This window comes from Daphnia carinata, chromosome 4, assembly GCF_022539665.2.
Source record: "Daphnia carinata strain CSIRO-1 chromosome 4, CSIRO_AGI_Dcar_HiC_V3, whole genome shotgun sequence".
NCBI classification, from domain to species: Eukaryota; Metazoa; Arthropoda; class Branchiopoda; order Diplostraca; family Daphniidae; genus Daphnia; species Daphnia carinata.
In genome coordinates this window covers 7,107,456-7,134,448 of record NC_081334.1, presented here as the reverse complement: position 1 = coordinate 7,134,448, position 26,993 = coordinate 7,107,456, and the positions used below count along the sequence as shown (strand labels likewise).

The 26,993-nt window shown below is 40.9% G+C and overlaps 7 protein-coding genes across 7 annotated transcripts in view; 1 reads left to right on the top strand and 6 right to left on the bottom strand.

Annotated features, from left to right (window-relative positions):
• Positions 1 to 13,216, bottom strand: part of LOC130687667 (hemocytin-like) — a 29,548-nt gene extending 16,332 nt beyond the window's left edge. Inside the window, exons 1-15 of the mRNA XM_057510846.2 lie at positions 12,988 to 13,216; positions 12,421 to 12,884; positions 11,936 to 11,993; positions 11,749 to 11,876; positions 11,364 to 11,663; positions 11,185 to 11,280; positions 10,870 to 11,061; positions 10,490 to 10,808; positions 10,256 to 10,410; positions 10,050 to 10,192; positions 9,824 to 9,986; positions 9,576 to 9,709; positions 9,304 to 9,469; positions 8,988 to 9,228; positions 8,653 to 8,848 (exon numbers count right to left, since the gene is read on the bottom strand). Of these exons, the coding sequence (XP_057366829.1) occupies positions 8,653 to 8,848; positions 8,988 to 9,228; positions 9,304 to 9,469; positions 9,576 to 9,709; positions 9,824 to 9,986; positions 10,050 to 10,192; positions 10,256 to 10,410; positions 10,490 to 10,808; positions 10,870 to 11,061; positions 11,185 to 11,280; positions 11,364 to 11,663; positions 11,749 to 11,876; positions 11,936 to 11,993; positions 12,421 to 12,884; positions 12,988 to 13,112 (2,880 nt within the window). The 5' untranslated portion in view covers positions 13,113 to 13,216. The remainder of the gene's footprint in view (positions 1 to 8,652; positions 8,849 to 8,987; positions 9,229 to 9,303; positions 9,470 to 9,575; positions 9,710 to 9,823; positions 9,987 to 10,049; positions 10,193 to 10,255; positions 10,411 to 10,489; positions 10,809 to 10,869; positions 11,062 to 11,184; positions 11,281 to 11,363; positions 11,664 to 11,748; positions 11,877 to 11,935; positions 11,994 to 12,420; positions 12,885 to 12,987) is intronic.
• On the top strand, positions 2,444 to 8,174 carry LOC130687643 (uncharacterized). Its single transcript, XM_057510817.2, has 3 exons — positions 2,444 to 2,846; positions 4,338 to 4,492; positions 6,823 to 8,174. The coding sequence occupies exons 1-3, from the start codon at positions 2,702 to 2,704 to the stop codon at positions 7,930 to 7,932; spliced, it is 1,410 nt and encodes a 469-aa protein (XP_057366800.1). The 5' UTR covers positions 2,444 to 2,701; the 3' UTR covers positions 7,933 to 8,174.
• Positions 13,217 to 14,910: 1,694 nt separating the features above from the next.
• Positions 14,911 to 17,470, bottom strand: LOC130687641 (neurogenic locus notch homolog protein 1-like). Its single transcript, XM_057510814.2, has 9 exons — positions 17,306 to 17,470; positions 17,088 to 17,216; positions 16,723 to 16,985; positions 16,494 to 16,554; positions 16,296 to 16,423; positions 15,928 to 16,227; positions 15,741 to 15,836; positions 15,421 to 15,624; positions 14,911 to 15,356 (listed from the first exon to the last, which is right to left on the bottom strand). Exons 1-9 carry the CDS (start codon positions 17,320 to 17,322, stop codon positions 15,043 to 15,045), a joined length of 1,512 nt encoding a protein of 503 aa, XP_057366797.1. The 5' UTR covers positions 17,323 to 17,470; the 3' UTR covers positions 14,911 to 15,042.
• Positions 17,471 to 17,655: 185 nt separating this feature from the next.
• On the bottom strand, positions 17,656 to 20,619 carry LOC130687636 (uncharacterized). Its single transcript, XM_057510809.2, has 7 exons — positions 20,389 to 20,619; positions 19,753 to 20,264; positions 19,391 to 19,690; positions 19,223 to 19,318; positions 18,905 to 19,096; positions 18,075 to 18,850; positions 17,656 to 17,984 (listed from the first exon to the last, which is right to left on the bottom strand). Exons 1-7 carry the CDS (start codon positions 20,481 to 20,483, stop codon positions 17,790 to 17,792), a joined length of 2,166 nt encoding a protein of 721 aa, XP_057366792.1. The 5' UTR covers positions 20,484 to 20,619; the 3' UTR covers positions 17,656 to 17,789.
• Positions 20,620 to 21,204: 585 nt separating this feature from the next.
• LOC130687653 (pancreatic lipase-related protein 2-like) lies at positions 21,205 to 22,958 on the bottom strand. Its single transcript, XM_057510829.2, has 8 exons — positions 22,799 to 22,958; positions 22,614 to 22,740; positions 22,391 to 22,533; positions 22,220 to 22,331; positions 22,013 to 22,146; positions 21,736 to 21,939; positions 21,504 to 21,660; positions 21,205 to 21,439 (listed from the first exon to the last, which is right to left on the bottom strand). Exons 1-8 carry the CDS (start codon positions 22,866 to 22,868, stop codon positions 21,382 to 21,384), a joined length of 1,005 nt encoding a protein of 334 aa, XP_057366812.1. The 5' UTR covers positions 22,869 to 22,958; the 3' UTR covers positions 21,205 to 21,381.
• Positions 22,959 to 22,970: 12 nt separating this feature from the next.
• On the bottom strand, positions 22,971 to 24,597 carry LOC130687655 (inactive pancreatic lipase-related protein 1-like). The gene is made up of 8 exons (XM_057510831.2): positions 24,442 to 24,597; positions 24,307 to 24,361; positions 24,105 to 24,247; positions 23,851 to 24,038; positions 23,678 to 23,738; positions 23,429 to 23,611; positions 23,210 to 23,366; positions 22,971 to 23,124 (listed from the first exon to the last, which is right to left on the bottom strand). The coding sequence occupies exons 1-8, from the start codon at positions 24,512 to 24,514 to the stop codon at positions 23,067 to 23,069; spliced, it is 918 nt and encodes a 305-aa protein (XP_057366814.1). The 5' UTR covers positions 24,515 to 24,597; the 3' UTR covers positions 22,971 to 23,066.
• Positions 24,598 to 25,188: 591 nt separating this feature from the next.
• On the bottom strand, positions 25,189 to 26,943 carry LOC130687564 (phospholipase A1 member A-like). The gene is given in 10 exon segments (XM_059494991.1): positions 25,189 to 25,364; positions 25,464 to 25,620; positions 25,689 to 25,877; positions 25,959 to 26,022; positions 26,084 to 26,175; positions 26,178 to 26,270; positions 26,354 to 26,496; positions 26,556 to 26,625; positions 26,719 to 26,815; positions 26,872 to 26,943. Coding segments are annotated over 10 exon segments (1,035 nt in total). The 3' UTR covers positions 25,189 to 25,306.
• Positions 26,944 to 26,993: the final 50 nt, after the last annotated feature.

The window sequence follows — 26,993 nt, the reverse complement described above, 5'->3', positions numbered from 1 at the left end:
CGAGGACTGGAGATTTTCCCGATTCACACGACCCGACAGCTTCGTCTTTCCCTTTCATTTTCTCTCTGTGCTTTTGGTCCCCCTCCAAACCACCGCGCTCCCCCCGTTGATGAGCGAGTCTAACGAGATTACTCACTGATCGTTAGTTGTGTAGCGTAAAAACATGTTGGCCTGTCGTGACCCATAGAGAAATGAAACAAAAAAAAAAAAAAACCTGCCCAGTGTTCGGGCATTTGCGTGTCTAAGTCACTTTGTCGTAGCCATTGCATCCGTAAAAAACAAAAAACAAAAAAATAAAATCCTCGTTTTCTTATGCCCATACGTTTCGTTTGGAAATGACTGGAACGCCCAGATTATTAAGCATGTTTTTTTTTTTTTTTCTTTCCTTGGCTTTTAACGCATCTGCCCAACGTCGATAAAAAAAATATATATATTCGGACGTTTACGTGAACAATTTCAGGGTACGTCGAATTACCAAGACTTGTTAACTAGGCCGCGTTTGGTAAGACAAACCGTAAAGAGCTGATAAGGAAATTAAAAAAGAGCAAGTAACACACTAAAAAGCCCTAGACGGAACTGATTTACGAAACATCAAACAGCCGAGTTAATAAGTCTTTAAAAAAAAAAAAAAAAAAAATGCTAATAACCAATGCACAGCGCTAAAGGGTGGGTAAGACAAGCCAACCAATAAAACTGCGGGAAACTGTCGGGAAAAAAAAAATCTGGCTTTTGTCTTATTTTATATGCAGGTCTACTACGCTGCCTGAGTTAGTGTCGTCTAATTAGCACTCTTCAACGTGAGCTGTACGGGCTGTTGTTCTCTCACGATGGCGGTAAAAACGTCTGCTCTGCCACAGCGGTCCGTGCAAGTCAGTGTCTTCCTCATTGTCGTTGAACCGAGAAAAGCGGTACTGCACGACCAGACGAAAAAAAGGACGAAGGGCGTAGACGGACAACAGCAATTTCTTTTCGACATGACGAGTGAACTGGAGAGATACATGGAATCACATAAATTACATGCAAATTCCCACCCGCTACGCCAAGATAAAGGTTGGGCATCATCATTTCGTTTCTTTCTCTGTTATTTTTCTTCTTCTTCTTTAAAAAAAAATTATTATTTTTTTTTTAAAGGGGGGGAACTGAGCGATGCAAATGATGGGCGCACGCGTCGACCGCCAAGTAGGTCAAATCAGGGATACAAGAGGGGGGGGGGGCCTTGTAGTTGTTCCCGATTTTTCGGGTCGCGTGTGTGTGTGAACGAAAATTTTAGCAGATGGATATTCCATCTTCTTCACGAACTGTACGAAACGCCGCGATGTGTAATCCCGGGGAATCGTACATGACGTGTAGCGACCATGCCGAGAACGGAGAACTGATCAAAGAGAAACCAATAAATACTAGCACCGGCCTAGAAAGCGTTTTGCCGCTAGATTGCTAACAACAATGTTAAGCTAACGGGCATGCCAATTTTGCGTCTGAATATTCCATCACGTTCAATGGAAAACGAAGCGATCAAAGAGTGTGTCTAACCTGATGCATCTGCTCAATAAAAATAAATAAAAAAACAAAAAAAAACAATAGTTCGTTAAGGCTTGGAACAGTCACGCCTTTCGCGTGTACGGGCTCCAAACTTCACGGCAAAGTGGAAAACTGGAAGACTTTCACTTGCTACCGTAGTTTTTTTTTTTTAAATGCGACTCCAACGGATGAGAATAAAGGCCGCCATAAAAAAAAACAAAAAACAAAGGCGGGGGCAAACAAGCGACAATCAACAAACGGCGATTACTTTGTCAATCTTTTGTTTTGGGGAAAAAACCCATTTTTTTTTTTAATGAAAAAAAAAAAAAAAGAACAAACGATTTGATAAGAAAATACAAAATTTCCTGCCCGCTAAAGCAAAAAAACAAAAAAACAAAATTCGAACCGCTTTTCCTCGACGATGGGAAATGCGAATAATAAGTGGAAAGAAAACAAAAATATAAAACGACGATTAGCTTACTGGACTGTGAAACGAGTTAACGATGAGAATGGCTCCCTTTCCCGATTAAACGCACGAATATATGTGATCGTGTTAAAAAAAATAAATAAATAAATAAATAATCGGATAGGTAACGTAGGTGGACGGACACGAAACTGTTCGATTTAGCCGTCATCCGCCCGCTGAAACACGGGTGAAAATGATAGGTCAGAAAAAAAAAAAAACGACGCTCCCCAAAAATTCACAGTCGATCTGCGATCGTAGCGGAAACGAAAACTCATCTAAATAAAAAATTAAGACAGCAATCGCAATTTAACTTGATAAAACAAAAAAAAAAAGGAAAAAGATAAGAAAAAAATAATTACATTCGTGTGTGTTTACACCTGGCGAAGCCTGTAGCTGCACGAAGTGCACACAAGGACACGACTCACGGCGCTGCTTGAGTTCAGTTCGATCCGGACCTCGGCAGCCGGCAGACGTGCTTTCCTATCCTCTTGCCGCTACACGGAACCGCAGCGCATTTTTCTACTACCGTTTTTCACTTGTCATTTCTTTTTTGTTTTTTTTGCGAACGACCTTGCACGCGTCTACCGTGTAACGTTACGTGCATTTCTCGTTTTGTTTAAACTGAACGGCTATTTTTTTTTTTTTGAAATCTCGGATCAAAGTGCTATCATCAAATTCGGTGTTCGAATTAAGATCGTGGTGTGTGGGAGAGGCGACATGGCATTCGGAGAAAGTGCACGTCAAAACACAATCAGCATCGGTGATGGGTCATCCATCGTCCATCACACGGTGAAAAGTGAAATTCTGAGCCGCTGTCCAGCCGGTTCACCATTGGCTGCGCTGGTTAAAAACTTCAATAAAGGTAAGGCACATACGTGGTCGTGTTTAAAAATTAAAAAAAAAAAAAAAAAGACGTTGGCTACTTTTGACACGGTGTGTGCTCGTTTTTTTTTTGTTTTTTTTTTTGGAACGGCTCGCTTTATTGTTTTATTTTTTTTCAAACGTCGGATATGAAGGGTCGATTTTTATTTTGTTTTTTAAATGCCTCGTTCGTGTGGCCTCAAAGAAAGCGTGACGTACGCGTCCTTCAACACGTACCGGACTTTGTGTAGACGCATACAAGCTGAATTAAAACCCATCATACGCGGATGTTGGCCTGTCCAACACTCCCTCGAATCTTACGCACGGCTTTTTTCTTTTCAAGACAAACTGAGTAATAAAGGAAGGGACTTCCAAATTCGTATAGGACATTCTGAAAGGGCGCATTGGTCCAATATCGTTGCGTAAGCAAAAAGAAGAAAAAAAAAAAAAAAAACCTTGGTGTAAAAAAACTACCAGAAACGGTGGGTGCGTAGAAAAGTGGAAAATAGGCGGATGGAAAGACACAACAGTTCAAAGGTGTTGTGGTTTTTTTTGTTTTGTTTTTTTTGTACTTTTCCCGAGAACTTCCTCTCCTTGAAACAAGGCCGCCCTGCCATTCTATCGTCCCGCAAAACTCAAACGTCAGAACAATGAATTGAGAGTTCAGAACCCATCAAAAAAGGCCCCCGTATTTTCTGGCGTGTGAGACCCGATGGGAACTAGTGCGTCCGGGCAGAGCGACTGGAACATTTCATCTTTTAATAGTCCTTGTTTTTTTTGTTTTTTTTTTTTCTTGTCCGCGACGGATACGGGAAATCATCCGCAAGAAAGAAAAAAACATTTCAAATAAAAACGTAGAAGCGAAAAAAGTACGGTCGTTTCATTTTTTTTTTTTTTTTTTTTAGCGAGATGGTACTGAAAGAAGGAGGAAAAAAAAAAAACTACATTAGCGATACGATGAAATGGAAACGCAAATCATTCGAGCGCTTCGCCATATTTCCATAAACCGCAACCGTATGAATACATTCGCTTATCAACATCCGAGGAACCACAGCAAGTGTTTTGATAACTGTAAAACGAAAAGGCAACAATCCCATCTCAATAGTTCGATGCGTATAAACAATAGACGTGCAAGAAAAAAAGGGGGAAAGAAACAACGGGTTTTGATCGCGTCGGTGTTGTACCGAACATGACTTTCCCTTCGATTTTGCTGTTTGGAAGGCGTCAAAAGAAATTTACAAGTAGAGAAAACTATCGTGTAGAAAGAAAAATGTTGGGATTTACATGGCCGTCTGATTTGTTACGGTTCGACTTAAACATCGGCCACTGCTCTCCTTTTTCTTTAACGATCCCCAGCGTGATCTCTTTTGTAGCGCATACATAATGACTCTATTCACAGCTTGACAACGCTTTTCCGAATTGGCAAATTTCATCGCATTTTCTAATTTCGTTTCATTTCTTTACATAAAAAAAAAAAAAAAAAAAAAAAAAGGAGCACGAAGCAATCACGGAATGAGATGGTGCCCATCGACGGACACCAAAGGACGGGACGGCCATTCGTTCGCCTACATTTTGCACTACTTGAGTACGGGCGATCTGATCTACCCACTTCACGAAGGCTTCCATCGAGTCGATGTTCTGCTCAAGGCAAGTATACCAACTTATTTTTGTTATGCGCTCTGTTTTCGGAAACAATATCGTTGTTTAAACGACACAAATGCACTCCCATTTAAACAATGGCGACCGGCCCCCACTAAAAAAAAAAAAAAAAAATTTATTTCATAACGAGTTTGACCTACTTTTAGTTTTTTTTTTTTTTAGCCCATCGTTATTTCGGTTGTTTTTTTTTTCTGTCCGTAATGAAGAACAACCCTCAAAACACACACACACACACGGCCTCTTTCAACTTCGATGTAATTCTTTTTTCCTTCCAGGCCGGCTCGTTCTCATTTTACGTTACGTCCACAACCTTTTTTTTTTCTTTCTTATTTTCAAGTTTTAAAAACGGAGGAGGCGGGGGGGGGGGGAAAGAAAATTATTTTTTGAAAATGGAAAAACAATATTGGCCAAGACTTGCATCATCCATCACCAAATACGTTCGCGTGTGTCATTTACTTTTTTGCAGCCCTCCCCTTCGCTTCTTCATTTCTCGACTTTTCTTCACCTCGACTGGTCGGCCAGTGAAAACAAACAAACGGAGGCCACCAGCAAACGCCTCGCAGCTTATTTTTTTCTTTCAGAGTTGTATACGTAAGTGGCGTAATTTCAAATGGACAGTGAAAGTCTTTTTTTTTTCCTATCCAATGAAAATGTCGACTTTAAAAACGAACGTGCATTAGAATACGCGGACGAGTTTGCAAGTCGTGCACGACAGGGTGTAACGAAAGAGAAAGAAAAAACGAGGCGGTTTTTACTTTTCGTCCTGTTCGACGTCCTTTCTGCGTGAACAGGGAAAAAAAAAAAAATGAAACACACGAAACGTTTGTTCAGCTAACTCGGGTAAATGTCAAAATCAATTTTTCCGAGCACGAAACGTTGTTCAAACACGGAAACAAGTCGTGTCGAGTTTTACGTAAAAAAAAAAAAAAACGAATGTGAATTTTTCCCATACATGCAAATTAGGACACTTTCGAGACTGGAATATGTTAAAGTCTCCCAAAATGGAGAGCCCGCCGTTTAAATAAAATAGAAAAAAGGAGAGGGGGGGGGGGGGAGTCCGACGAAAGTTTGTCGGCCGTGTACACGCGCACGCGGCTTAAATAGAAAAATAATCGTTCGACGGGTTTGGATGAACACGCATCCATTTATCTTTCACTCATTTGTTTTCGAGGACAAACTACTCTTACACCTGGCTAAAACAGACAGCAAAAGAATATCAATAATTGTAAAAAAAGAAAGAGAGATCCACAGAAATGACTCGGAGTCGCATTAGCAAGTGAGCAACGACCGTAACAATTTTAGTACGTGAAAAATGGCAATCAAAACGTTGCCTTACGACGCCAACAAGCCCAATTGACTTAAGACACATGGACCGTGAGTGTTTGACTCATCGCCGCTGCGCAAAAAAAAAAAAAAAAAAAAAAAGAAGAGTTTCGAACCGCAGTCATTTAAAAATAAAGAAAATCAAATAAAAAAAAATAAATAAAAAAATAAAAACATCCGATGGTGCGAGGGTCTGGATATCTTCAACATCTAAATACAGAAGCTAAAATTGGTGTGTAGATACAAAACGAACCGAAATAGACTTGAGCCAAAAACTGTTTTGAGTGAAAAGCACTGGAATTTCTAAGTACTGGCTGTTTAGCGAACCCCGATTGTACCCAAACACTAAATGCGAATATTACGTTGTCCATGTTTGTGGGCTACTTTCATGGAAACGACAGCAAGAAGAAAGCTGCATTTTTTTTTTTTTTCTTAGTTCCTTTTCTAAAGTTCTCATGATAAAAAAAATAAATAGTTGGACGATCTCCATCGACGGCTAAAAGAAAAGCCATAAAAATCCGAAATTTTTATACGAAGAAAATCGATTTCGAAAATTTAAGAACACCAAATGTCAGTTGCGTTTCAGGGGAACCGGTCGCAAAAATTAAATGGAAAACCAATCGAAATAAAAGCCGTAAAAAACAAAAAACAAAAAATGTAAAGATCAAAAGCCTAAAAAAGATTGGCTAGAAACCGCTAGCAGCTTCAATGCGCACGGCGATGAGAGCATCCACGCCAGTTGCGCGGTATACGAGGTCGGTTGATGACGGTCATGGAATCCTCGGAAAAAAAAAACAAACGACCAGCCGTGCGTGATAATTCCCGAAAAACCGGCACGGCTTGGTGGGGATCGGTTTGTTGGCAATTGTTTCTACGAATTTCCGGGCAAATCGTGATTCCCCTTACTTGATTTTCTAACTTAAAAAACAAAAAAAAACAATTCTCTTTCGAATATTTTTTTTTTTTTCCCTCCGCTTCTCATTGGCCGCGTGCAGGAGTTGACCTTCTTCGGTCTGGTGGAGGACGTCATCCGCTACGCAACGCAGGAGGGATCGGCGCGCAGTAAGCAAAACAGAAGACGATCTATCCTGTTCACGACTCGCGACACGGACCGCAAAGTGGAGACGCTACCCAAACGACTGCCAATGGCCAAATGCCAAAGCATCCAGGATGTGCACTTCATCGGCGGCTGTTCGCTGGGCAGAGTGTCGGGCGTCGAAGCCGTCCAAAGCGTCAGCATGTCCGACCTGAACACGGAACACGAGTGCGAAATTAGAGAGCAACCGTCGACGGACAAATGCAGCCGGACGACAAACACCCAACACGCTCATCGCTTCCTCAACGCAATCAAACGCTATTTGAGTCTCAAATCATCCGGATCGAGCCAACGTCAAAATGGAAATAAACGACAGTCAGACGGACCGAATAAATCAGCCACCCTGTGGAGCCCACGGCAAGTCAACACAGCCGGCGGAGGCGGAGGAGGAGGAGGAGGAGTGTTCCGACCTAGTTCAGCAAGAGGATCGACTTTAATCCTAATCGCAACGCCGGATAATGTAACCGTTTTCGGACAACGACCTCAATTAGAATTAATGCTTCCGGATTTCCCCATCGAAGCATTGCGCAGCTTCAGCTCGGCGTTTATCGACAGTAAGCTCGTGTACCAGCCGGACGATAATTCCAGCAGCGGAGACGTGGACGGCTACTCTTCCTCATCTTTTACGTCGGGCTCATCGTTACCCAAGCGGGCCAGTAGCAGCACGGGTAGCGAAAGTACTGCTACCAGCGTTCCCAGCAGTGCCCATTCAGATTTGCTCGTCCGTCTCTACCAGCGGCACATCCAACCGCTGGGATTCGCAGTCACCGTCCAGTCACACTGGCGTGCAATCGACTCGTTAGAGATTCATCACCAGTGGCTATTGCACAAGAAACACAGCTCGAAGCAGTCGAACGGAACGAGCAGCGGAAGGAGGAGACACACCCACGCCGGAATGGCTCCCGCCATGTCAGCCACAACCATCAACCAAACCTCCGTGACGCGAAGAGCATCCGTACTACAACGCCTTTTCAACAAGAGCGCCCTTACGTTACACACAGACCTCTAAACATGCAATTAGCTGATTGATCAACTAACCAATTCTAAAAAGAGGGAAAAAAAATAAACATTACTATTTTTTTCCCCCCAAACTTTCCCCATACCCGACCCCATGTTGATAGTGTACAAAAATTCGATATATTTTAATGAAAAGGAAGCCCTTGATGATATATTATCAAGGGCAAATACTCGATTAGCCACTAACGTCGCAATAAATGTTGTACGAAAAAGAGGAAAAAAAAAGTAAACGGCAAAACGAAAAAGAAAAACTGTTTTCATTCTTAATTACCGGCCCTGTTTTGTGTCGTTTTATGTTGCCTATTCATCCCCCCCCACTTCCTCTCCTATACACGGTCGGTGAAATCGTAACATATACGAAAAAAAAAAAAAAAAAAAAAAAAAAAGTGGAGCTATTTCAATTCGCTCTTGTTCAATCATCTGTGGCATACTTTTCGTTCGCTCCATTTCACACGCCCTTTAAAACGAAAATGCAGGGTCCATAACTGCACAAAAAAAAAAAAAAAAAAGGAAAGAATGGAACCGAACTTTGTTCGGGACATCGTAAAAAAAAAACGTGAAAAGGAACCACGGCATTTTTTTTTTTCTCAGTTCGGCGCGGAGCCACTCACAGAGTAACGGATGTCGAACAAAAACGATAAACAACAGCCAAGAAGAAGAAGAAGAAGCCAATTACCCTAATGTAAAATAAATAAGAAATAGAGAGGCTTACCTGAGATATGGCACCGGAGCAGGGTACGTTTTCAGCCTCAACGCTGTAGTTGTCACCTTTCATTAGATAGTAGGAGCATTTGCCCATGAAGTCGTAATGATGGCCATCGAACGTTGTGTAGTGAGGATCTCCTAGCACTGCACAGCGGGAACCGCAACGGACGTCGGTGCACTGCCACTGGCCAGCAACGCAGGTGCTGAAAAACAGTAAAAATGCGTTTGTTTCTCTTTTATTGTTTTTTTTTTTAGGAGAGATCATTCATTAACGGAAATCGCCTTTTTTTTTTCTCTTATTTTCGTGACAAAGCTGAGAAGATGTGTGTGCAAAAAACTAACCAAGTGTTGCAGTCGTTAGGCACTTGTTCGCCGGGTTGGTACATCTTCTGGCGCAACGTGCACGGGCATTGTGAACGAGAGATGCAACGATCCTTGTGGAGAGCAGAGCCTTTGGGACAATAACATCCTTCGACACACAAATCTGTCGGTCGGACGGGCTCGGCTGTAACGGGACCGGAGCACGTTTCATCGCTGATTGGACCGCACATTTGGTAGACACGACCGTTGTCGCAATTGATAGCTGTATCCAATCATTATGAAATCAGATAGTTCCGAGTACAGGGAAACCCCATAATTTAAGCAAACAAAAACTTACGACATAGACTAGGATTTCTCCAACCGTCCGGTAATTCCACTTTGTTGCGGAGACATTCGTGGAAGTAGGTTTCTAAAGCGGAACAAGCGCAATCCTCTCGATTTGCCTTGGTGCACTGACAATAGTCCCATCGGCACGCTTCATAATAAGATTTCGGGTCTACCACCTGTAATTTTACAAACACAAAAGAAATCAATATTCAAAAAGGTTACGCCAGGATGCAACGCCGCCCTTTAATCAGCCAGCTTTTTTATACATTGCGTTGTTTTTACCTTACGACATTTCTCAAATTTCTCGTCTTTGAGGAGATGTTCGCACAACTGCGTGGCTTCATTAGACACCTGTTGATCTTCCGGTGTGTCCCATTTGCAAGCGTGCATCTCGTTCGGGTTGCCCTGGCATTGTTCTAGGTAAAAATACGAGCCATTGATGTTATTGTGATAAGACGGGAAAAAGGAAAGAGGAGAACAAAAACATAGTCGTAAAAACAGATGACGTTCTAAACTGTGTTTGGCCATACCTGTCAAGCCGCTGGCCTCCCAGCTGTTGACAAAACCGAGAAGGCTGGAACTTCGTGTGCCGTCGCGGTTCTCGAAGTCGTCTACCCACATGCCATTGATACGTCCGCAAAGACCGGCTGTCCGGTTCCAAAGCGCATGGTTCACATCGATAGTGACAGTCGCCTGTCGTACAATTCAGCATGAAATAGACTCCCATGGCAATGATTTAACGAGATTTCTGACTACCTTCGTATCCCATTTCACGGTAAATCCTAGTCCTTCGGCTTGAACAATCACGAAGCTGGCTACTCGTTCGAAGAGTATGCCGTCGATTTGGTTCGGAAGTGTCATGGATTGCTCTCCTTTACGAACATAAGGCTCACCATTTGCTGCAAAGATAAACAGAAAATAATAATTTAGAAAATGATGTCACACGTATGACGTAGTCGTACCGTTGGTATCGATTTCGTAGGTGAAATCTTCGACAAGGATATTGACGAAGCGTTTGCAACTTGATTTCGAAGTGCATTTTTGAACACCGTAAATGACACTGAAAGTCGAAGCTACGGCGTCACGTAGCATCACGTAACTGCAATCACTTTGCACGCTGTAAATACAACAAATCAACATTTCACGATCCTGCATTCATTAACAAATCGTGATGAAGAAATTGGCAAGCCTCTTACCTGTACACTTTACCATCAAAGGTCTTGAAATGAGCCCCGCCCCAAGCCAAACATGTTCCGGGTTTGGCAGAGGTTTCCCTGATGAGGGAATCCTCGGGAATGGTGATGACGTATCCGCCATCGGTGCCGCCGGAAAAGAAATTTTCAAAATACTTTTCGTATTCTTTTTTGCCCCACACTACTTGAGTCGGTACCAAGGACCATTCCGTTTCTTCTTTCACTGTTTGTTGACCGTTCCATTCCAATTCTGATGCTTGTTCGATCAGCATTTGCGAATGGCTCGTCGAATTCGATTTAAAGTATTGAACTTGTTGACTCGCTACAAATATTATCGGATCCATAATTCACTGTCGTTAGAAAACATAATTTTCCATATTTACCAAAGATACATTGAGGTATAGGATCGGGAATAAACTGGGCCTTGGCATATTCGCAAGTGTAGCGAGGAGCTGGTAGAAATTCGAAAACCCCATCTGCACCGCAGTTAAGGGAGCAGCTAAACGAAGTACTTCCGCCGGAGCAGTTGTAGCCGCCGTTAAAGTTCATCCGCTCTGGGGCGCAATTCTCAACAGCTGTAAAAGTCGGAAAAAATCAAAACCACATGAGAAATTGTAAACAATAGTTAGGAAAAATGAAAGTATCCCATGTCGAAGAAATGCGGCATTTGATTCTAAGTTGAAATCGAAAGGACATACGATAATTGCACTGCGGCCCTCGAAACTCCTGGGGACACTCGCAATAGTTGTTGGGAAGGCATCGGCCTCCGTTGGCGCATGGTGGGTCGCACACGGCTGTGGGAATATTTTAAAAGGAAAGAACAGAAATTTAAGTCACGGCTTGAACGAGTGATAATTAGGCAAAACTATGTCATTACGCAGGCAGTCGGGGACTTTCTGAAATTTTCCCGGCGGTTGTTGACGTTGGACCCAATTTCCAGCGTCACAGACCATCGTCAGTTTCTTGCTACCGCCGGGGAACGCGAAACCCCTGTTGCAGGTTGAAATGCATTCTTTCTCGTTACAGACAACTCGGGAATTCATCGGGGTGGGCGGCTTGTCAAGGCATGGTTTGCTTTTGGGGATCTGACATTCCGATCCTTCGAAATTGTCTGGACAGTTACAAACACCTGGTGCAATGCAGAAGCCCAAATTTTGGCAAGGAGGCATGCAGATAGCTGTTGGTATAAAAATCAAATCCAAAAACAATGTCAAACGAAACGTAAATAATGAAATTTCAGCTTGAATGTTTATGCAACTTACGTTCACAATCGGGCATATTGTCCCAATTAGCCACTTTCCAGACACCAGGTGCTTCACATTTGATTTGCATTTGTGTCGATTTATCCGGGAACGAGAAGTCTTCCAAGCACTTGACGTCACAATGACCACTGAAATACATTAAAATTTTAGCTTGTAAACTTTTGTATTTGCATGCGAGTAAACTTACCTATTAGGTGAGCATTTGACATTTGCATTGGCGGGCGTTGGAGGCCTTTCCGTGCACCCTAAAGCGAATTAACAAGATCAATTACTCAAAACTCGCAACGATTCTTACTGATCTAGAGTCTTTGAAATGAAACCTTATGCAGTAAATAGATTGGCTTCCCATCGGAATTCCCGTAATACGTTAACATGTCCAATAAGGCCAGGTACGCATTACATATTTCCAGTCTGACGACAGTCCAGTGCAACACTTGTGATACCCATTAGATTAAAATGCTCTCAGTTTACGCCCTACTGCAAATGCCCTATTACGTAAGAGTCAACACGGCAATGCTGACGTACCCTTCGTATTCATCCTGCTGATTAAATTATAGGTTTCAAAACAACAAACTAGAAAAAGGTGAACGAATCGATCCCTTAAGATGACAAGTATGGTTGTTCCCAAACATTTGAATATTAAAAGAGTAGTAATATAGAAATCTTACATACCTCCTTTGAAGTAGAGCGCTCCCGGTTTGTTAGGAGTGGGTTTGCTAGGAGATTTCAATCCTGTAGAGCGTTGCGGAACCTGTGCGGCAGTGTCTAAAAATGCACACTCCGGGCGGATTTTCATCACCGATTCCGGCCAGTCACATATCATTGTATCAGGGTTGAACATGGTCGGTGGATTGCAAGTCTTTTCTACTTGCTCAATCCCGGTGAGCCGATCGACGCAATGATAAAAGATGTAGCAATCGGTGGGATGCGGGGTGTGCGGTCGTGCTGGATCACACCGTTTGGGTCCTCCTCCGAACAAATTTCCAATTGCACTCTTAATTCCTTTACCTAATCCAAGAGCTAGGCCCACACCCTGGTTTGTACCTTGGTTTATGCCCTTGCCCAAAAACTGACCGACAGTAAATGCCCGTTCTGCTTTCTGTGGCGCTTCCACGCCTTTTCTGCCTTTCAGGCCGCTAAAAAAAGCATGTAAAATTATTTCCAAGATAGCATATTGTGATACGCAGCACCACTTGAAGAAAATATATGGAAATTAAAGAAATCACGACAAGTTTTTACTTTTGATCTTGCTGTTGAAGACCTAACAAGTCCATTTCCGCATCCATGTCATCGAGAATACCTTGGGGTACAGCAAGGACTAAGCTTAAGCTGAGTAATGTCACGATACATTTTAATGGATCCATGACAATTCAAGCTTGACGCCTCAGTTTGGCATTCGGCACCGATGAATTAACCGTATGATTGAATCAAAGTAAAACTTTGTTGGGGCTGTCTGTTAATAAAACTGGATTAATCGAAATGTAAATTGTAACTGGACATGAATCGAGTGTAACTGAATGTTTTATAAAGTTACATTACTTGTTGTGTCGCGAGAAGATCGATGCTGCTAACGCACGTCCCATCATGACGTAGTTGACAGAGGATGAGATAAGAAGATCCAGCGAATAGGACGTGAGGAAGTTTAGACATAACGCAAAGAGCTGGTCTCGTATACCAGAGAGAAACAAAACCAAAAAAACAGATCGTGCATTTCAAATGAAATACCAGATTTGCCTTCTAATCGCTTCGACGCAGCCGAGCCATAAACGCCCTCTTCCTTTATGTTTCGTCCACAGGCGTCGACATGGTGACCTATTGGTAACATAATTTGTTTCACTTGCTAGTTTTGTGTAACATTTTTAATGAATTTTCAAAGAGGTACGTTGTTCCATCGACGGCATCGTACATGTGTGGTATAGGCCAAGTAGCAAACTCCATTTTTGGGGCAAAATCCTCACACTCGAGATGCTGAAATAAATTAAAAAAATTATTGAAATATTATGGCATGAAATTTCTAGAAACCATCACGTTGAAAATTGATAGACCAACAGATAACATCATGTACTAGAAAACTAGCAATCATTTTGCAATATCCTTTTCAGATGTTTCAATGTACTTGACAAATAATGGACAACACTTATCTATCAGGGTTTCAACTGAAAATATTGAATGTACACCCCCAGTTCCAAATAGCTTTCGCAGAAACAAGTAGCAATTCCAGTTAAAACTTGATTTCGAAATCACATTATCAGACAACCCATTCAATAACTTGCTGTACCCTTTTCTTTTTATCACAAAGCACATTTACTTGGCTGTATTTCCGTTACAGCTCGGACACAATTTTGAGTAACGTTTCGTTCTAGGAAAACTTGATCGCTCACAATGTTATTTAGTTGTTCAGCGATAATGCATTAGGTTACGAGGTCGTTTCTCAAAAGTGACATTGAACACTGAACATATTTAGCATTCCAATGAAATAAGCCAACAATAAAAAGATGATTAACCTGATTTTTGTTTGAGTGGTCGTGTAAATTCGAGAACTTTTGCAAATGGAACTTTCAACAACGATGAAACAAAGAAGAATGAGAGATTATAAATTTAAATAACTTTGAAATCGATTTCTAAGGGCAATATTCTTACCCCTACCCTCGCTTGCTAAGGTAGGGTAATCAAAATGGCGCGTGGCATACGGCGCGGTTTACGGGTCAAAAACCTTTCTGCTAAAGTTGGCAAGGTCAATCTTGCATATCTGCAATGAAAAATTATGAAACCTTTCGCTTGCATTTATCTTAATTGAGGATCGTAATAATATAGGCAATTTAAAGTAAGCTTGTGTATTACCATGTCTGTTGTATATTCCAAAAACTTCGAGGGGCAATTGCCAGCTCAAGGTAAGCCCGAATTTCACTATTAAACAGCAAAAAAATGGCGGATTTCTCGAACATTCGAGACTCCACTTAAAAAGTTATCTCTCAGTGTTTATGTCGTAACATTTGTGGGATGAAAAATGAAATCAGTGGCAAATCAAAATTCAGAAAAATGTGTTGATAAAAAAAGAACTTGGCAAACACTTTTTTTTTTCATTTGTTCCAAATCCACGTCATGGTTTGTACGTTTCCATTTCCATCAACAAAAAGTTTTGCTTTGACAAATTGTTTCAGCCATCATTTATTTTAACACTAGGCAACAATAAATTCACAGTTGTAATGCATACATGAAAGAAAAAAGAAATTCTATACAAATTAAATGAAACGATAAAATTTTCAAAGAGAAAAATAGAAAATAAACATAAACTCAGTTCTGACATGGCGGATTAGATTTGCTGGACGCGTATTTTTTCTGGAACCAATTCGAGTCCTCTCCTGTACGACATGGCATTGGTCGTGCTATCAAGTTACGACTGGCTTTGAAATTGTCCTGTTCATTATTTAATGCCCGACTTTTCGGAAAAAAGCCTAGAAATCCTTGGAAGCCATTTGACACCAGTGAAAAATCTGTTTCTTGGTTGGATGTCTCTTTACCAGTCCATTCCAAATCAGACGTTTGCATAATCACTAGTTGCGAATGACTGGTAGAATTAGATTTGAAGTACTGAGTCCGCTTATTATCTTTCAATTAAATTCCCAGTTAATTAAACAACACTGATCAAATTTCATGTTATCAAATAATTACCAAAGATACATTGAGGTATGTTTTCCGGAACAAATTTAGCTTCGGCATACTCGCAAGAATAGACTGAGGCGGGTGGGTATTCGAAAACGCCATCCGCACCGCAGTTGAGCGAACATAACACGCAGCAACTTAACGAAGAGCTTCCGCACGAACAATTGGAGAAGCCATTGAAGTTCATTCGCTCAGGGGCGCAGTTGTCAATGGCTGTAAACATTTTCAATCGGGTACAACAAGTTGTAGGAAAAGTAAAGAAAATGAAAGCCGACACGCCGAGATAATGCGAGATTTAAAAAAAAAAAACTGAAACCGAAAGAACCTACGGTAATTGCATTGCGGTCCTCGAAACCCTTGCGGACACTCACAGACGTTGTTGAGAAGACACCGACCACCGTTTTCGCAAGGTGGATCGCACACGGCTGTGAGAAACAATCACGTAAAAAATGACCGAAAACCAGACATTGAGTCGGGGGGCTTGATGAATGATAATAAGACAAATTATGCAATTACGCAGGCAGTCGGGGACTTTCTGAAATTTTCCCGGCGGTTGTTGACAAAGGGTCCAGTATCCAGAGACGCAGGCCATTTTGATTTCTTTAATACCGTTTGGAAATTCAAACCCATTGTTGCAGATCAATAGGCAATCAGTCCCGTTGCAAACAATCTGTGAATTCATCGGGGTGGGTGGCTTATCGATGCAAGGCTTAGTCTTGGAAAACTGACACTGCGGGCCTTCGTAATTGTCAGGACAGCTGCACTCATCCGGAGCTGTACAGAAGCCCAAATTTTGGCATGGAGGCATACAAATAGCTGTTGAAAAAAAAAGTGCACTAATGAGATTTAAATAAAAGTGATTTACCAACGTGAAAGCTACGCACGTTCACAGTATGGAATTTTTTCTGAGTTGGTAACTTTCCAAACACCAGGTTCTTCGCAGCGGATTTGTATTTGCTTCGTTTTATCCGGGAAAGTATAATTCTTTAAGCATTTGACGTCACAGGTGCCACTGTAATATGATTATTCAAAAATGTTATAAAGGATGCCACGCTAAGATGATTTGACATGAGCCAACTCACCTGTTTGGGGAGCATCTTAAATTCGCAGCATTAGCTGGCCTTGGAGGCTTTTCCATGCATCCTAAGGTAAAATAACGGGATTATTCCTTGTAAAAACTCTCGCTAAATTCTCTTCTCGCTTTTACGTTACATAAAAAACTTGGCCAGAGAAAAAGAAAACGACTTCAGTCAGTCATGACTGACACCTGTGTAGGTATTTTTAGCTACATGATAATCCCCTAAGTCGAACCTCCTTTGAAGCTGACAGGTCCTGTTTTGTTACGTGACATTTTTGGAGTTTTAACTCCACTGGAAACGGATGGTTGGTCATCAGACAAGCTTCCAAATGTGCTGTGTGTATCCTTGGGTGATCCCTGGGTTAAATGCTGCCCGTCACCCTGGCTGCTAAGACCTCGACTCGCACCTTTGTTCAAAGACATCACCTTGAAGAGACGTTCCGGACTTTGACGTGGCCCTACGTATTGCAACACATAGTTGTCCCCTTTTACGGCACTTAAAAAAGAAAATACCAATCATTAAGTATTGCCTAATAGAGCAGAAAATTACAAATGTTTCTGTCCAAAAGGCGAACAATTATGTGTTAAGTGTTTTTACCTTTGGTCTTGTTGATAGTCTTCATAGTCCACTAATTCATCGTCGTCTTCAAGGATACCTTGAGGTGCAGCAACCACTAAACTAAGACTAAACAGTGTCACGAAACATTTGGTCGGATTCATGGAGACACTAAAGTTAATTAACAATTGTCAACGTAAACTAAAGCCACGAGCAAAAACAGACAGTTTTTTACAAATTAAATGCTGAAACGAGCGGACGTTTTGGAACTGGACATCAGCTGATGGTTATGCGTCGCTTAATAACGTTTCATAACTTTGTTTAAAGCATACCCATACGTATGCACGTCATACCAAGGCGTAGTTGGGAGAGGATGAGATAACAGATTCCCGAGAATCAAACGTTATAAACAGTGTTTTGCAATAAGAAAAATGTTCCAAGCTCTTCGTTCGAGATCCACTTGCTAATCGCTCAGACACAGCACGGCTATAAACGCCCTCTTCCATAAGCACATTTTGTTTGGCGTCTTTCAGAGCAGAACGAAACGAATGGCAATTTATGCCTAACATTGATAACAAGTTGGTGATAATATGAACGAGAACGTTCATCAAAAGTTCAATTAGCATTCAACTTGTTTACATACAAAGTCGCAATCATTATGCATATGCTTTTGTGTAAATTCGCTCAAGGTACACTGAACTGATATTCGATAAAAACAGAACTGAAATTGTAAATTAAAAGTACTTATCCTTTCTGATGAATTTGCTGGGTTGGAGCAGCTACGCAATCAGTAGGAGGCACGCAAGTATACTTATCATACCACAGACAACTTCGATCCATGGTGTCATCGTCTTCGACGCATCCAGGTGTGCAACTCAAATCATTCGACGTTTGACACCGTCCTTGTTTTTTCACCTCAGCAGCGTAAGATGAGCAAAGCTACAACCGAATAATAAAATGGCGCATTAATTTCAATTAAATTACTTTTAGTGAATAGCTTCCATGAAATCATTTAAGGAGAACATTTACCCGAGTACAAATGTAAGCGCAACGGCTCCACGAATAACCCTTAGGACATTCAAGGTTCTTTTTCGCAATTGCAGGTGTCGTTGGAGCAAGAACGACTTTCTCTGCAGCCGTGGGCTTACGTGTTGTTGCAACATGCGTGACTTTTTCGGCCATTAAAGGCTCTGATATTTTTACGAGCGGTAAAGATGTATCATCTTCGCAATTGCAACGAAAACGTACTTGATGTTCAATTTCACGAACGCTCGATGACGGACAGACGGAATCTTGGGGAACCATTTGTTCGTACAATTCGAAATCTCCAGCATTTTCTGCCGGTGTGGATACACTAACCCAATCGCCCCATCCATCTAGGCAAGAATCGGCTGCAGCCTCTTTCTTCGTACTAGGAACGGTAATGACTCCGCAAGGCCGGATATGCATCACCGTTTCCGGCCAGTCGCAAATCATTGTGTTTGGATTGAACATCGCCGGAGGTTGGCAAGTCTTTTCAAGATAAACGACCCCTTTGATGCCGTTGACGCAATGATAAAACAAATAGCAATTTGTTGGGTGCGGGCTATGTGGTCGAGCTGGATCACAACGATCTGGAGCACGAACTGGATTTTGAGATTTTCCTTCTGAGTGAATTGAAGTTGGGGAGGCTGTGGTTGGATGATACCATTCAGTTTCATGGTTTGCTGAGTGTTGAAAATTCCCTCTCAGCCCAGCGCTCTGTTCAATCAACACTTGCGATTGATTTGTAGATTTCAATTTTAAATTCTGGGACTGCTGTCTCGCTGAAACAGTACGAACATTAAGGCCCTATATTAGTGCACGGTTAAATTATTTACCAAATATGCATTGCGGTATCGGTTCGGGAGTAAATTTAGCCTTGGCATATTCGCAAGAGTAAACAGCAGCAGGTGGATATTCGAAAACACCATTTGCACCACATTTGAGTGAGCAGCGTAGAAAAGTACTTCCGATTGTGCAATTATAGCCTCCATTGAAGTTCATTAGCTCAGGGGCGCAATTTTTCGCGGCTATAAAAAAATTTCAAAAATAGGACGAACGCGACGAGTGGACACCAAATGCAAAACAACAAAAAATGAAAGTAGTGAACGTGAAGACGACCGGAATTTTAGTAGGTTGAAATCGAAAGGACCTACGATAATTGCATTGCGGTCCCCGAAACTCTTGCGGACAGTCACAATAATTATTGGGCAGACATCGTCCTCCGTTGACGCAGGGTGGGTCACATACGGCTGCGGGCAAACCAAAAATTGAAGAAAGATTGAGTTGTAACACGATGGTAAAAACAAATGATCAATCATTACGTTGGCAGTCGGGGACTTTTTGAACAGTTCCCGTTGGTTGATGATGTTGGACCCAATTCCCAGCGTCGCAAACCATTCTGAATTCTTTGCTACCGTCGGGGAAGGCGAAACCTTTGTTGCAAGTCGATATATATTCTTTGTCATTATAAAAAACTCGTGAATTTGATGGAGTGGGCGGTTTTTGGAGACACCGTTGAGTCTTGACAAATTGACATTGCGGCCCTTCAAAGGTTTCCGGACAGATACACTCTCCTGGAGCCTTACAGAACCCAAGATTTTGACAAGGGGGCACGCACGTAGCTAAGAAAGATAAAGAATGAATCATAGTACATGAAATCAGGAAGTGAAGAAATGTTACGCACCAGTTTTTGAGATGAGCGATGCAGATTTGATTGGATTCGGCTGGGTTTTCAATCTGGCAGAGCTTGAATTGATGGATGAAACAATTGGGGATTGAGTACTAGCGACTGCAACTCCACATTCCGGCCGGATTTTTCGTACCGATTCAGGCCAGTCACAAATCATAGTGTCAGGATTGAACATGGTTGGTGGATTGCATGTCTTCTCCACTTTTTCAACATAATTGAGCCGTTGTACACAATGGTAAAACATGTAGCAATTAGTTGGATGTGGACTATGTGGCCTAGTTGGATCACATTGACCTGTAGCAGGAATAGAAGCTGTGGGTTCTTTATCAATATGAATTGAAGTTGATACTATCTTTGGTGCCAAAGTAATCGAAGATTCTTGATTCGATCTAATTGGAATCCCTCTGGATGGTGATTTCAATCCAGCAGAAATAGGAGAAGGTTGCCCGGCGTGCAAGCTCCGTTCTACTACCTGAGGAGATTCACTCTTCCTACCTTTGAGTCCGCTACATGCAATTCAAAAACGAAAGCTTTTTGGTTAATTCGCATACAAAATTCTTATGCCATTAAATTAAGTATTTTACTTTATTTAGATAGCAAACTATGCTGATGTTGTTCAAGAATGTTTACCTTGGATCTGTTTGAGGTTCGTCAACTATACCTTTAGGAATAGCAAGCGCTAAACTTAAGCTCAGCAACGTTACGATGCATTTTAATGGCTGCATAATGGTTAAGCTTATCAACGTCTTCGGATGGCATTCAGCAGGTCGAATCACCTTTTCCGTTTGGTAACTTTGTTAGTCGAATAATACCTAAAGTCAACAGCAACTTGAAACAGAACATGTAAGGAACACAATGGAAGGTTGTATAAAAGTTCTTAACTTGTCGTACCATAGAATATGCCAGCAGTGTCTGCTAACACAGTCGATCATGACGTAGCCGGATGAGATAAGAAAATCCCGAATATTCAGTAGGATTTTTCACGTCGAGTCGGGACATTTAACTGGCATTTAAAGAGGCAGTCATAGAAAAAGAGGCCGACGAACTCTGTTTTAAAACCAAATGCAGAGATTTGCCCTCTAATCACTTGAAAACAGAGCCATAAACGCCCTCTTCCATGTGCTACTGTCACAGATATTGTTTTACTTTACTTGATTGAATTCATTTTGGGTGAATAGTCAGAAAGTTTAACATACGAACAGGCTCGAAAACTACATTGTTCCAATTTCACTTTTTAATGCAACTAGGTTACGTTTCCTGCGCCAGCAAACAGTTCTTTCGGCTTTCCCCTGTAAAAAAAACTATAGCATAAAACATTTACAAGCTTAAACAAATAGGATGAAAAAAAAACCAGACTGAAAATCAGTGCTCTTAAGATTTAAACGCCGGCTTCGAAACAGGACTTTGGAGCTTCCTTTGATCTCTACCTGATGTCAAGTACAATACACTTTGAAACTAAGCATGCAACACAATAACAATATAATCACGTGTAAGCCGGATCAACAGGAAGATAAAATCGTGTTTGAAAAAGAATTAAGAAATTAATGTTATCTGTCTTGTTCAACAGACTAATTTCACAAATGAAATTTGGCTGATGCAGCAGATATAAATTGCCATCCGATTTTATCCCATAGCCCATGGTGCTTGTTCGTTAGTTGACAAATAAAAAGTTCCGCGTGCACTAGTTACATAGAAAATCACGATTCAGTCCGTGTTAACTAGGTAAGGGTTTCTTTCACACTTACCTTAAAGAAACTTTGTCTCCCATGAGCTCCTGGTCGTTTCCATCACACGTTCCATTCTGATATGCCTCGAACGAATCACAACGTACTGACACAAAGCCTATTTCCGTGTTTATGGATTCAGCGAATAAATCAACAGCACGACAGTGATGACAGCAAGCTATAGACGCAAACGATAAGGCTCTGCTTTTAATTTGATCAATATGATGATGTAGGAATTTAATTAAGTTCTTACTATAATCCGGATCCTCACAACCAGGTTGTTTGTGGCCTCCATTTACATAGAAATCAACATGACCCATAGCTTCATAAAAAGCAATTTCTCCTTCCAAAATTGATCCTCCGTTCGTGTGTACGATGTCGACAAATTCAGCATCCGTGATGTCCAATCGCGTTGCTGTGTCGTTATAAGTCCACGCACCTTTAGCTGGATCTAAGCCTAATAGAACATTTTGTTTTAATACATCTAATTTTAAAGCGGACATTGTAAGGCAGGTGTAAAATATGATTACCAGTGATTCTGGGTACTTTTCCAGCTAACACATTAGCTCCGGCTCCTCCAGCAAGATGAGTACCAGCGCTATGGCCCATCAAGTGAAAATTACTTAGAGGTGTCCCATTGGCAACCAAAAAATTTATGAATGCTCTGTGTAGAAGCACAATTAAAAAAAATATAAATAACGTTCCATATACCAAAAGTAATAACAATAGGGTAATACCCAGTGTGATTGGCAGCTTCCTGCGTGGTGAGGACGACAAACAGACCATTTCCGGCTTGGAGGTCCGACCAATAGACGATGATGAAATTACAGTCTTCTCGTAGTAGGTATTCTGGCAAAATTTAATTAGCGTTCAGGTAATAGTTCCGAAATAAAAATGTAAAATAATACCGTCTCTTGTTGGATAGGCAATGGAGCCGTTATTGTCCCAACCCGGGGCATAAATTTTGGTTGGGAGATTGGGATTGTAATTTGATGATTCAACCAAATTCCAATCGTTAAGTTTCAATACTTGAAATTCTGTTGGGTTCTTCCTATTTCGGAAAACAATCAAACAATAAAGATTACATCATGGAATGGACATGTATGTGTGGATGTAAATGAACTTACTAACCTAGTGAAGAGTCGGTAAACTACCAAATCAGTTTCATTGGTATCATAATAATAATCAAGATCCTCCCCAAGTTCATTGCCAGTTTCACGTTCGTAATCATAAGATAGATCGATTTCAGTTTCGCCAACTTGAAAAGTTATTCATGAAAACCGTCACACATCAAATGAGTTTTAAACTAAATTTACCAGTTCCAGTTCCATAAGAAAACGGAATCACCGTAATTAAGGCTAAAGTAATCAGTAAAATGCGGCTCATTTTTCTTTGAATGCGTTACTTAAACTGAACGCTTGTAAGTTTTCTAGCACTTTTTATAGTCTTTAACGGCGAAGGTAGATATATAGCGTTATCAAGTCGGCAAAACTTTAGACCCGCCGCTTTAGCGCTTTATTAGAGATTACCGAAGCTTAAGCTACACCCAATAATAAAATCGTCAAAACTTATCTCAACTTCCGTTCATCCTTGCGCATACGGTGGTTGGCTGTTTGTGGCTAAGTAATAAAGACCCTGCGCACTAAACATACAGTAAAGTTGAACAATTATAATAATCGAATCTTCTTGTAAATTCAATCTGTTAAGTTAGAAATAATTGAACTTACTTGACTGAAACACGTTCCCCCATTTGTGCCTGAGCGTTCTGGTTACAGTAACCACTTTGGTAATTTTCCCAGGAATCGCACGCAAATGCATTGAAACCCAATTGAGTGTTTATGGATTCGGCATACAAATCCACAACACGACAATGATTGCAACATCCTGTATTAAAAATAGCAAGGTACATTGTTAAGAGTAAGTTAAAGGTATCGAGCGAAAGGTACCAGAATCAGGAACTGGGCAACCAGGCTGAAGAACTCCGCCGTTGGGATAAAAATCAGCGTGTCCTGTTGCACTAATAAAAGCAACACTGCTAGTGTGAATGACATCTACAAAGGACGCATCAGTTGTGTCAAGACGAGTGTCCAAGGATTCCAGAGGAAAGTCATTTGCAGCGGGATCTAGACCTAAGTGTGCAATAACCGAAAACTGAAGAAAACATGACAATGAAGTAATTAAACAATTCGATATACCAGTGATCCTTGGCAACTTTCCAGAAACTAAAAGTCCTCCAGCGTTACCAACGACGTGGGCCTATAAAAATCGTTGTTGCCAATAAAATCAGATTATCCCTCAAATTTTAAATTTTTTTCCGTAAAATAATTTAATGTTATGCTATGATTTCATAATACATGACGTGACTCACCCCCATGCTGAACCCAATAAGATGAAATGAGCTCAGTGGTGTTCCTTGGTTAACGAGAAAATCCACGAAGGCTCCAGTAGCAGCCCCAGCAACAGGAACATTATTGATAGCGACAAATGTATAGTCCCCGGCAGCTAGGATAGACCAGTCCACCGAAATAAAATTGCAGTCTTCTCGTAACAGGTATTCTTGAAATGCAACAACAATGTAAATGGAAAAGTAGTACTCTATGATAACTGTAAGTTAGAGCTTACCATTTTTGGAGGAATAGCCTTGATCTGGAAATCCAACCCATCCGTGTGCAAAAATTTTCGTTGGAAGACTGGTATTGTAGTTTGACTGTTCCAGTACAGCGATGTCGTCCACTTGGAGAACTTGTGCTACATCCGGATTGTTCCTATTTAATTGCTGCTAGTTACAATCATGAAAAATTCGTACATAGAAAACGTTTCGTACCGTGTAAACAATTCGAAAAGGACGGTTTCGGGACCAGCTTTCAAATTTACCGAACCTAAGTGTAAAAACGAAAAACGGTACGAATCAGTATATGTAAGCGAAATAACAAGTACATCAAAGAAACAGTATAGTTACCTGTAATTGTGTGATGATTGGAGGCTATTATACACAGAAGTATAATAGCTGTATGATAAGTCAAACATGCCATCCTGTTTCTTGAATTAGTAAATTTTGGGATGCCAAAATAGTGTTGCAACTTGATAAAAACTGAACGACTCAAATTTTTTTAAAGAATTAAATATTGCGATGACAAAAAAATTATTTGTGTCTGGCGATGGAGAGATTATGGTGTGTACACCTTATCTTTAAGTCTCGTAGGCAACTACAATACTTTTATCAATCAACATGTTAATCCCATCGAAACGCTTTTTGCAGTACGATAAAAGTGAAGGTGTTGCTACTTCATCTGTTACATAGTTGGCCAACTGAAAATAACATATGTGGACTTCAACAAAGGGGAAACTGAAAAATCAAGAGCAACGACGCAGTTCAGTTATTTGGTGGTTCGCTTCTGTAGACTACGGTAAATACTGTAATGATTCTCATTACGTCATTGTTACGTTATGCAATAAGAATAACGTGACAATGGTAACGGGTATTTATACACACCACATACAGTACTTCATTTCTTAACTTAAGAAAGCGAAGGCTTATTGGTAGCTTGCTGACTCCGCTTAAAAACTACAAGCTAACGTTAAAACAAATGCCAAATGGTTTAAAATCAAAGCATCTAACTAAACTTTGTGCATCTCAATTAACGGCAACATTAGAATTAAAACATCTCTTCGCAACAATCGTATCTAGAATACTGCGGTAAGTTACAGGAAGCTGTCAAAAAGCATAAGTTTTTGCAGATGCATGGTGCTCACCATTTATTGGAGATGGTTACAGTATTTTGTCAATTATATATCGTAAATCTCTATAGTTGCTCAAGTTCAAATTAATTTCGTGCAAACGGTCGTTGACCATTAGTCGTTAAGTAGAAATTTCCGCGTGTGCTAAGCGTCAATAAAATCAATCATAGAAAGAAGTCCATATTTTAAAACAATTTCACTACGGTGTTCAAATAAATATTGAGAGGCGTTTGTGTGACATACCTTGATGAAGTTGGCTCTCCCATGAACGATTGTGTGCTTTTGTTGCAAAGGCCACCTTGGAAATTCTTCCAAGAATCACAGAGGAACGCCTTGAAGCCTAACGGGCTGTCGATGGATTCTGCAAATAGGTCAACGGCACGGCAATGACTGCAACATTCTACATGACGACAAAATGGATATCGGTTTAGCGTAACTTTCCAACATTAGTTACAAAAATTATTATACCAATGTCGGGAATGCGCGACGAGCATCCGGGTTGAAGGATGCCACCATTGACATAAAAATCGGCGTGTCCTGCAGCTTTCCTATAAGCAATATCGCTAGTGTGAATCACATCTACAAAAGACGCGTCACTTGTGTCAAGACGGTTGTCGGTTAGTTCTAGGGGAAAACAATATTCTGCCGGATCTAAACCTAAGCAAAAAGCAGGGAGGTAAACAGGGATACATTCAAAATCCTTTGCTGCAAAAAAAAAATCTTTCGTCGTCAACTTACCAGTGATTCTCGGTAAGAGTCCAGTAGATGTCATATAGGCTCCTGCAAGACCAACAATATGGGCCTGTAGAAATAATGGTCTGATCATAGAATTAATATTTAATCTTGTTCAAGACATTGCTTACCCCCATGCTAAATCCAATGAGGTGAAAAGCACTCAGTGGTGTTCCTTGACGGAAAAGAAAATCAACAAATGCCCCAGTTGTAGCTCCAGCTAAGGGACATTGTTCACTGCAACCAACACATAGTTGCTGGAACCAAGGGTGGTCCAGTCCACTGAAATAAAGTTACAGTCCTCTCGCAACAAGTATGCTGAAAAGTTGAACAGAGAAAAAGAATTTTCACAAATTAGCAAACACGCAGCATTAATAGTGAAGATAAATTTTCAAGCTGACCATCTTTAGCAGAATAGCCCTGACTAGGAACGGCACCATAACCATGAACAAATATTTTGGTTGGCAGGCTATTGTTGTAGTTTGACTGCTTTAGCAGAGGAATGTTGCCTACTTGAAGAAACTGTGCTTTGTCAGGATTATTCCTACATTGCACAAGTATTGCTGTGTTAAATGAAATAACCTTATTATTTTTGTTTCTTACCGAGTAAAAAGCTGAAATAAGACACTGTTTGGGCTAGGACCTTCAAGTCTTTCCTGTAATTGTGCTGAATCTAAACACAAAATGACATTGGTTTGCAATTTAGGTAAATTTCTATGCCAAACAAAAGAGTATTGTGATCATTTCTTCTATCAATCAGAAATACCATTAATTGCTCTAAGATTAACAGCTGCAATCCACAAGAACACAATGATTACTAACAAAACTATTCGATATGGCAAAAAGTTCATAATAGAGATTATCTAATCTGGAGTTGTAAGACAAAATTGAGGCAACTATAGCTTTTGGCGGTACTAACATATTTGCCACGAGGCCAGGACGCAAATATCTCGCGGGCAGCTTCAAAATTTCGAAAACAGCTAAGAGACATCTACCATTGACCATTAGAACGAAAACAAAATCGAAGCATCGTCTGCAACC